A 10424-nucleotide genomic window follows, 5' to 3' on the forward strand; every position below is an offset into this window, starting at 1 on the left:
TATAAAAAAGAACACTCGATTGTCTTCATACAGGCGCTTTGGTGGCAGTTTTAAGGTTATCATTTCACGATTCAAAATCCTGAAGAAAACCAGACATTTCAGTCACAACTAATAGCATGCGCTGCGCACGGTCTACAATCTGGAGTAATTTAAAAGCCCCATGGACCTTGAGTCCGAAGTCCGGACGAATGACCGAAGTCCGGACGGATGACCGAAAATCCGGAGGGATGGTAATCCTAGCTGCCACACTCGCTTGTATGAACATAATCTATGTTTCTTTTTTATTATGCATTCGGTGTTTGTGTGATAGATAATATTAGGTCTACATACAAAATAAACTTTTTGTTCAATATTTCCATATTATTTTGGGTCAGGGATTGTATTGTCCATTCGATATTCAAGCACATTTAACAATGCACTGCACGATTTAAAAAAATAGGGTTTATAAGGTGATAAGGAAAGTACACAAAATTTAACCAGCCACCGAACTTAATCAGATTTTGTAAAAAAAATGCATCAAACGCTAATATTTGTATATTTTTTTTATGTGTATCATATTCATTGTTTGTAAATGTATGTAAAGTATCCACCGTTTATGTTTTATAATTATTTGCTTGTTATTTTTCAGTTTTTTTTACACTTTACAGAATGGTATGAAAATGAATCAAAATTTTAAGCATTTTTTTAATTTATTTAAACTATATTGGAAACAAAGCAGAGTTCACATCAAAAACAACAGGACGTCGCAATTTCTTGTCTATATACCTTATTTTGACATAATTTGCAGTGGCATATTATTATCTCTTTTCTCGTCACTTTTAGTGCGATAGAGACTTTATCTCTCATCTCTTTTGCACTAGGCTATGCACTGATGTTTCAGTCACAGATGCCACAAGATCCTGTCCTGTTGTCAGATGATACGATACATAACATAACATAAATACTTTATTGCACAAACAGGAAAAAACAAAATACAAAACAAAAGAGAAATAGAATACACACACACACACATGATACATGATACATACACACACACACACACACACACACACACATGGATACATGTCGATACATCGTAATATTTTCTCTTTTTTCGTTGTTTTTACCTTTTTATTTGCACATTATTTTATGTTGTCCTCTGTATGTTTGGTTATAGGGCACGAACCAAGCGGCTGAGCCCCGTATGAACTTAAAATCCAAGCTGTTCAATGCACTAGGCATCAACACCAGCAACTCCGCGCCACACCAGTAGTATTAAGTCTAGCTATGTACGCCTCTGTTATAAGACTCACTCGCTTCAACGCGTAAATGGTTCTTTTACCTCGGTGCAAGATTTTATTATTATTTTGGTGCTCATAAATACACTTCTCATCAAAACAATTGAAACACCTCGCTAGTTTATGTTAAAAAAAAATACGAAAAGAAAAAAGAAAAAGAAAGAGGTACAGTTATTATGAATAAAAAAAATAAAGTTATATTACACTCGGTTTTAATTTTTAAACAATGTTCCAAATTCAAATTTGAATATACACGAATTTTGTTGAACGAAAATTCGGAAGCGTTTTTTTTTTATGAGGTGTTATTTATTATACTGGTGCCGATTTCGGCAGACACACTTATTTTAGTATAACATCCCCTAAACTAATTCCGTCCTTCACGTAGGATACGTGGCAGAAAAGGACAGATCTAGGTCAAGAACTGTTAAACTAAATTAAAAAATAAGTTTGGTGTATCGGCACCTTGCCTTGAATCAGCTGAAAGCATCATACTCCATCATTGATTAGTGCAATAAACTGTAACGGCACAAAACACAGATTATCAAAGGTAACTGTCAAAAGTTGCTCAGTCTCTCCGCTTGGCGAGTTTTGTACGTACATGTGGCGCCACTAGCGCATGTAGTAAATTTTATTGTCTGTGTAAAATTATAAAATATAATCGAGATTATTCAACGGTTTATCTTATGACAATCTGTGTTAATTAGTCAAAGACAAGACTACAGTTTATTTTAAAAAAAGATATAATTTTGTACCGAGACGACGTCGCTCACTTATTAATGAGAATCATTTACGTTACACTTAAATGGCCGGTCTTTTTGAACATTGTAAGTTTGTAGTACCTAACGGTATTAGCATTTTTTTATATGAGAAGCTATAAAAAATACTTCCACCTACCCACAGTGGAGCAGCGTGGTGGAGTATGCTCCATACCCCTTCCGGTTGATTAAGGGGAGGCCTGTGCCCAGCAGTGGGATGTATATAGGCTGTTTATGTTTATGAGAAGCTATGCAACGTGGTTCTAAAAATATAATATACAGAGACTTTTTTATGTCGGAAAAGATGCGTTGCTAGTTTTTAATAATCACGGAATTATTATTCCGAAATCACCTTATGTCATCCAAAAATTTATTCTATTAATTTTGTCACTAACATTTACAAGTTGAAAAAATGCAAAAAGACCGGCAAAATTGCTTAGTATTATTTATTAGATAGCATGCAATAAGAGTAAATTATACGTTATACGATAAATAAAAAAAAAACGATAAAAAAAATACAAAATGTGTGATAGAACGCATGAGAGCCGTCCCGAGAAATTATATTTAAAAAAGAAACATGGCGGCAAAAGTAATTTTGAAATTTTGACATCACAGTCTTAAGAGTTACATTTTATTTATTAACTAATAGGGATAATTCAAACCACATGAACGAAATGAAGCGATCGAAACAACACGGTGTTTTTTGTTGATGCAATTTTTTTTGGTGATTTGTATTTTTATATTTCTCACCTATATTTTTTTCTACATTTTAAGTTTCTCTAATGGCTTTGAATTATTCCGTTAATTGTAGGTTTTTTTTAGTGAGAATTTTAAGATCCATACCCAATTCGATATTTTGTATTCACATTTTTTGTTAACTATGGAAAGATATATAAAATATCATAATTTTCACTGAATTCTTCTATTTAAAATGTAACTCAAAACAGAAAGATTTTGCTATAGATGTTCAATTTGCATTTATCACATTGAATCCGGGGTTATTTGAAGAGAATTATTATGATAATAATATTAAGTAAATAATAATTTTTATTAATTCATTGATGACGCATGTTGTAAACAACGATTTTATTTACAGCTTGTTCAATTTTAATTTGCTGATTTTTGTGTTCTTCGCACAGAATGCATGATCGTGGTTTTATTATAGTGAACGTCATATTATTTTATTAAATTACCAATAGGCTGATGTGGATTATTTTCATTGGTTGTCTACGGTATTTTGACATAACTTATTTGTATAGGAAATAAAAAAAAAACATTTGTATTTTTTTGTTTTTTTTTTTTTCATAGAAAAATGTACCTTGGTATATAGAGTAATAATACTCAAAAATTCGTTTCGATATCGCCGTCTTACAGAGAAAAACTCGAAAGCGCCTTTTTGAAAAAAACACGTTCCGATGTGAATCTTCAACAAAACCTCGATTTCTTTCTTTACATTCGAATTAGATTTTTCAAAAAGGCGTTTTGTCATTTTCTCTATGACGAGATATACAAAATTATATTTTAAACATTAGTCAATATGCCGCATGTTGGGGCGAAAGACAACAGGGGAAACCAGTGTCCTATTATTCCCTAAAAAAGTAACATGGAGAATGCTAACCAACAAGAGCGTGGCTCTTAGGTGTTAATATGCCGTAGACAATCAGTTTTGTATTTGGTTTTTCATATAACTGCAATCATGTAAACGTTCATTCCAGTGTTAGAGTATGTTATTGGTCTAAGCTTTATGTGAGAGTGTAGGTGATATATAGTATAATATTTTTATATACAATGAAAATTTTATATATTACGAGGTGCTTGAAAGATTTTAATCAGTGTACTTTTTAATTGGCTCGATTTTACAACTTGTAACTTGTAAAGAATCTCTGAAACATCCATTTCCAAGTCACAATATATTTAAAATCGGATTTTTATTCTTAAATCGCGATATCGAATGGTAATTTTTTAATTGTTAATAAATATTTATGTAACATTATTGTTTTTTTTTTATTTGTCATTTAAATTCTGAGGTGAGTCTACGGTTATGCAATTTAGCTCCAGTTTGGATACACGGTATTGGATACATGAATACACTAGATACATGGATACCGCATGACGGATACGTGTGACACTGTTCTTCGCTGTTAGTTAGACGCATGATCGTTCATGTGGGCATTCATTACACCTACATGTTAGCATTCACTTCATACGTATTATTTTTAGGCTGATTTTGACGCTTTAATCTTTAAATGTTCGCAAAATTTTAGACATACGATACAATCATTTCTTATTAATATAAAATAGAGAACTTTATTTTGAGAAGTGTTTTTTATACGTGTATTTTTCTTTTATGGATGGATTTTTTGGCAGTCCTCAAAATAAGTTAGGTTAGGTAAAAAAAGGGCTAGGTTAATTAGGTAAAAAGGTAAGAAATATGCTTTTCCTCGCAGCTTTCAAAATTTAATTTCAAGAATGATGCTTCAAAGAATCATCTAATTATCACCAATCTGCTTCATTTGGTAGGTCACTAATGTGATTCATTTCTACCGCAAACAATTTTGTTTTTGACTTTAAAAGCCGGTTGACCTTTTGTATGACAACCCTATAGTAAATTAGTAATCCATCCATATCTAATAAAAGTTCTTTAACTTTTAACAGTTTCGATGCGCAACTGAGATCTGTCAAAAATTGTACAAAACCAAATTATTTTCTTAAACGTACCTAGCTGGATACGAAAGCCTCGTATCCACTAGGCAACTAACACGTAACACTCAACATGTACGGCAACGTTGCACAACAGCGCGCAACGTTGCCAGCTGAAGCGCAACATGTTGTTTGTTCAGAGATTATGGTTAGATGAGCATCAATTGTTGTCAAGTAGAGACGTAACGCGCAACAACACTAATTCCTCGACATGTTGTCCACGACAGACGTATATTAGATTCGTAGACAGAAAATGTTGTTAAACAAAAGTTCAGCGCTAACTTTCAACATGTCGCGTGCCAAATGTTGGCAACATTGGAAACATGGCTTTGGAAACACAGTGAAAACGCGGCTTTAAGTTTATAATAAATAAAGTTTCTACAATAATAATGATAAATAATTACTTTAAGAAAATAATTTGGTTTTGTTTTGATTCTTGTGTCCAGTGTCCACCGAAGCCCTTAAAAGTTACAGAAAGGACCTAATAATTGACCATGAAAAATCACGCGATAATGTATACCTACATTTCTTTTACGTTTCTTCTCATGACTACTAATAAATTTATTAGCCTTCAGAATTATTACAGACTTAATTACTACTACAACAAACCCTCCAAAAAGTAAATAAGTATTTTCAGCCTTAATAACTGACGTGTTATTAATATAATAAATACTTCGCCCATCACAATACTTACCAACCCGTACCAACCCGCGTTTCTAGCTGAAACAAAATGGAGTGTAAATTGCATAACGGGGGGCAGGGGGCGCGCGGGGGGCTGGTGCGACTGCGCGACTCGCTACGGCGCTCCTCCGCGCGTCTGTTTGGCCGGCTCGCCAGGCACTCCGCCACCCTGCCCGACGTAGACTTCACCGACCCAGACAGGTAATATGAACTCTATATGACTGAACCTCGCAAGCACATTTCGTCAATGAATTGACAAACATTTTCACAAATTCATCCATATTGTTTTAAAAATAGCAACATCACCAACTTAGTTAAAAACTTTGGCGATACAGAAGAATATTTCAGAGAATTATTCCAATGATGAGTTCTGTTAAGTTCATCGAAATCAGTGATTTTTAACCGATGTTCCGCTGACGATTGCATTAAAATGACCTTTAATCACCTTGTAACTGTGTCTACCCCTCAACAGCATGAAGCGCGCAAGCTCTCTGTCCGAGCTCAGTAACTCGTCGCCGCCCCGGTAGCCGACCACGCGGCTGCTTCTCGCATTCATCAGCTACACCATCGTGAGGATCCTGACACTGCACTCGTGATCATCTGGTCACCGTACGTGGTCACCTGGCCACCGCACGCGTGATCACCTGTAGGCCTAATCAGTACACAACTTTGAACAATGGCGACAGCTTATGTTGGATAATTACATCAGAACTGTCAAAAATCTAAATACTTTTTTAACAGACGTTTCGAGTGAAGTTTGCAATAAAAAACTAATAAACTAATAATAATTGACATTTTAAATGTTTATCTTTTACAATTCCATTAAAATAACAGTTTTGATTTTAATTTTTGACAGATCTCAATTGTCCACCAAAACTGTCAAAAGTTACAGAATAGGCTTATTGGTCACTGCTTACACTTGCTACGGTGTTGCACGTGCACGATATTTATTTTACTAGGCCTATCTATAAGTATAATCCTCTCATCGATTGGAGGGAATTCCAAAGATGTATTACGCAAATTCTGGAGCATTTACTTATACGAATTGCCTAGGTATTATAATATCTTGTTATATCAGATAATTTGCAGCCATAATATATTGAATGTGGGGACAGCTGAAAACAATGTCTAAATAAGTAATACATACATACATAAACTCACGCCCGTAATCCCTAATGGGTTGGGCAGAGCCACAAGTAATCAAACACAACTTGCAGCCACTGTTGATACGAAGTCCAAAGATGGATATGATGAACCTTATGGTGATAAGGGATCAGCCTATCGCCCATAACATTAGTCCATCATGTTAGAGGACACAATAATAAGTAATAATTTATACTTAAACACAATTTCTTAAACAAGTATCTACATAATGAAATCAATCACTCCAATCTACTTAAGTAGGGTAGTTAGAAAATGAAATAAATTACCTACATATATTTCATTTATCGTTGATAAAAGCAAAGTTAGTGGTTTTATTATAATTTGTGCACTAATTTATTTACTATTACCTGCCTACAGCTAGTATTCTTTTAGGTATCTATACTATTAGTAAAATTGTATAAAAATCAATAAAATTTGTTAAAATAATAAACTGTATTCTACAGGTGGTGTTTTGAATAAGTACTACAATTTGTGTTTGTTTGTATACAAGTTCCAGTAATTCATCAATCTATCTACATCTAATTATAAAATGAGGTACTTTCCAAGCTACGTTCCACAAAAAAATATACGGATGGTTCAGATTTAAAGTGGTAATTACCTATTTTCTCACTACTCGGGTACATAATTAATCAAAAATATAATTAACGACAGGGGCATATATAAAAAAAAAATGTTGCAACGTATAATGTTGCTAGCTACATTGCTTCTCTCCAATATCAGAATTATGTTATGAGTGGAACATGTGATGTGCCTGGGTGTAAAAACCAACAGAAAAGATGCTTCTGATAATTAAATGAAAGATATTTTTTACAGCGCCATCTATATTTTGTTTGGGGAACGTAGCCAGGAAAGTTTTCACTCAAACTTTACCTTAACTAGGTATTTACAAAAGTAATCGGTTATTACAAAAGTAAACTTATACGAAGTAAATCATATTACGTGCAAATTACTTAATCATACAAAAAACACTGTCCTGTTGTGTTATAAAAATCACTGGAGTAGTCACGATTAATTAATAAAAAAGTAGTTAATAGGTAGTGTATAAAAAATGACCTTAAAATCATAATAATATATTTTGAAGCGGTAGATTTGTCTGCTTGGAATAAAAATAATAATTAGTGTAAGTATAAGTGAATATTTTGTATAATTAATTTTGTAAGACACTTTAGTGCAATACTTATTAAGTATAATTTGTTCAATCACAAATAAAATAATATAATTCAAAGTCCATTACAAGCGTTTAGGATTGTTTTTACTGATTTTTATTTTTAATCAGCCAACAATTATTATAAATATTTGTTAATCATAACTTACTACTAATTTGGTACTTACTACCGGGTAAAAGCCATCTCAGACAAAGATGCAGTAAGTCACACCAAAAATACTAATACTTAGCTATGTACTTAGTTTTCAGTTGGATAATTAGATACTTAGTTCGTCTTGGGATGGATGTACCTCTGACTACCCCAATTGGGTATATAGTCGTGACCTTTTAATATGTTAATCATAAAAGCTTGTAATAAACTAAATAACATTCCATATTTACTTAATTCAACTTTTTTCATCCACTTAACTACCTACGTACTTTCAGATTTTTCAGAGGTAGGCTGAGAAAACAGGAAGCTTACTACCTTTATTGTGTTTAGGTCCCAAAAATTAACTAAAGCCGCGTTTCTTCTTGGCAACATTTGACGCGCGATTTGTTGCACAACATGTTGAAAGTTAGCGCGGAACTTTTGTTCCGTCACAAGTTCACAACGTTGTCTGTCTACGCATCTAATACAACATGTCGCCACAGGAACTAGTGTTGTCCAGCTGGCAACGTCGCGCGCTGTTGTGCAACGTTGTCGTATATGTTCAGCGTTATGTGTTGCGCGTTAAATGTTGCCTAGTGGATACGAGGCTTAAGAGTGTAATTATTTATTTGTAGCAACAGGCCACATTTCAAAGCACTTCACAATGCAATTCATCAAAAAGCAATACCAACTTATTGGAATTTGACATTTGCACATATTATTATAAAACTAAGTGCGCAATATGAAATGAGCAATGGCAAATAACAATAAGTATTGCTTTTTTTAGATGAATAACTTCAATGTGGCCTGTAGGACCTTAGCATGATAGGTATTAGTTGGTACGGTCACGAGCATTAATATGTATACACTTTGGAACCATGTCACATTAACTTTTTTGACAAATTGAACTGTAAGTCTCACTAAATGTCAAATATGTTAGTGCGACAGAGTCCTAAAGTGGGTACAATATATTGCTCATGACTGTACACAGATGATGTCATAATAATTATATTTTCTGTTTGTTCAGACTACAGCAGAGAAAAACCTGTTAAATCTTTTCAAAGATTTTTTTACGTAATTTCAGTGGCGCAATTTTTTTATAACGCCAACCCGATATCCCACTAGGATACCCTTTTGTCGATGGAATCGAACGGTCAGTGATTGATTTGTCCCTTTGCCTGTCCAGTATGGGTAAAAAATAATAAAAACCTATAATGAATTAATGATTATCAACCCCCTTACTTTGGAAAACATAGGTGGTAAGTACTATTAAACAGAACGACCAGTTCTGTAAAATAAGTGGTTATTTTTTAATAAGATAACATTTTATGATTGTCTCACTCAATGCGCGGTAAGAATTCGATCTTGTTTGTGGTTATTTTGTCCATAGGACAGGCAAAATGAGATCTGTCACAAATTCAAAATGCGCGGTACGAATTATTATCAATATCTGTCAAAGTACGTCAGCTAATGTTGTGACGTTCATTAGCATAGTGATGTAATACTTAGTCGAGTTTTTCGCGCTTACGTGGCTAAGTATCTACTTCAAATTAATCGAAATTACAAATTAAAACTTTCAAAAATTCATCCACTGTATTCGTATGGCATCTTACAGAAAATAGCTATTTTTAAATATTTTTTAAGTAATGTAAAAATAAAAGTTACTTTCTGATAATTATTATAATAAGGCGAATCACGCTGTGACTCGAAAATGTGTGCTTTGAAATGCTTTTGTGATTATTGATTACCTACTTCACGATCTCAGACTGCGTTTTATAGCGAATTTATTTTAAATAAACTGTTGTCAAATATGGTATTGTTTCATTTCATTACTTATTCTTCATCGTTCTTCAATCTCAAATAATAAGGCTAGAAACTTGTGGCTCTGCTTACCCCGTTTAAGATAACGAGCATGAAGCGTATGAGTGTCCTTTCCTCTCAATCTGTAGGTGGATTTACATAGACACATACCATACGCCTATATCCTAGGTTAGTGATGGGCAGGGAAAGAAAAAATTGGGTGGGAAAGAAAAAATATCGGGAAAATATGGGAAAATAAAATAAACACCCGAAAAATTCCCGAATCATGGGAAAATATTTTTTATTTAATTATTTTTAATCTTATTATTATTTGTATGTCGTTTCCATGTCTCGGGTCGGGTCTGTCATGGAGTCCCGGACTTTTGGAAGGCGTGCGTGGGGCCGAAGCCAACACGTGGAGTCCCCTTAAGACAATTTACTCTAAATGTGTTGTGACATCAACCGGCGATTATCCCTGTATGCACTATGGGAGTGCACCCAAAGACAATCCCTGCTTCGTGTAGGACTATTGCAGATTATGGGAACAAAAGGAACGGGGCTATTGGGTTGGGGGTTAGTGAACCGGGATACTGGGGCTATGGGGGACTATGGCGCCTGCTCGACCAATTTTAATAACAGAGACACATTGGGCAGGCGGTGACTCGTCACTAACTGGTTGGGTCACCTATCTAGCCGACGCGACTGGACGGCAAGGCAACAACATGGTTGTGAGCATCTCAGGATGTCAAGAG

At 34.1% G+C, this 10424-nt stretch overlaps 1 protein-coding gene across 3 annotated transcripts in view; it reads left to right on the plus strand.

Annotated features, from left to right (window-relative positions):
- LOC126373117 (kinesin light chain) overlaps positions 1–2951 on the plus strand; it is a 75527-nt gene extending 72576 nt beyond the window's left edge. For all 3 annotated transcript variants that reach the window (XM_050019124.1, XM_050019122.1, XM_050019125.1), the window contains one exon: positions 1157–2951. In XM_050019124.1, the coding sequence (XP_049875081.1) occupies positions 1157–1252 (96 nt within the window). In that variant the 3' untranslated portion in view covers positions 1253–2951. The remainder of the gene's footprint in view (positions 1–1156) is intronic.
- The last annotated feature ends 7473 nt before the right edge of the window (positions 2952–10424 follow it).

Source organism: Pectinophora gossypiella, chromosome 15 (assembly GCF_024362695.1).
Source record: "Pectinophora gossypiella chromosome 15, ilPecGoss1.1, whole genome shotgun sequence".
In the NCBI taxonomy this organism is placed as follows: domain Eukaryota; kingdom Metazoa; phylum Arthropoda; class Insecta; order Lepidoptera; family Gelechiidae; genus Pectinophora; species Pectinophora gossypiella.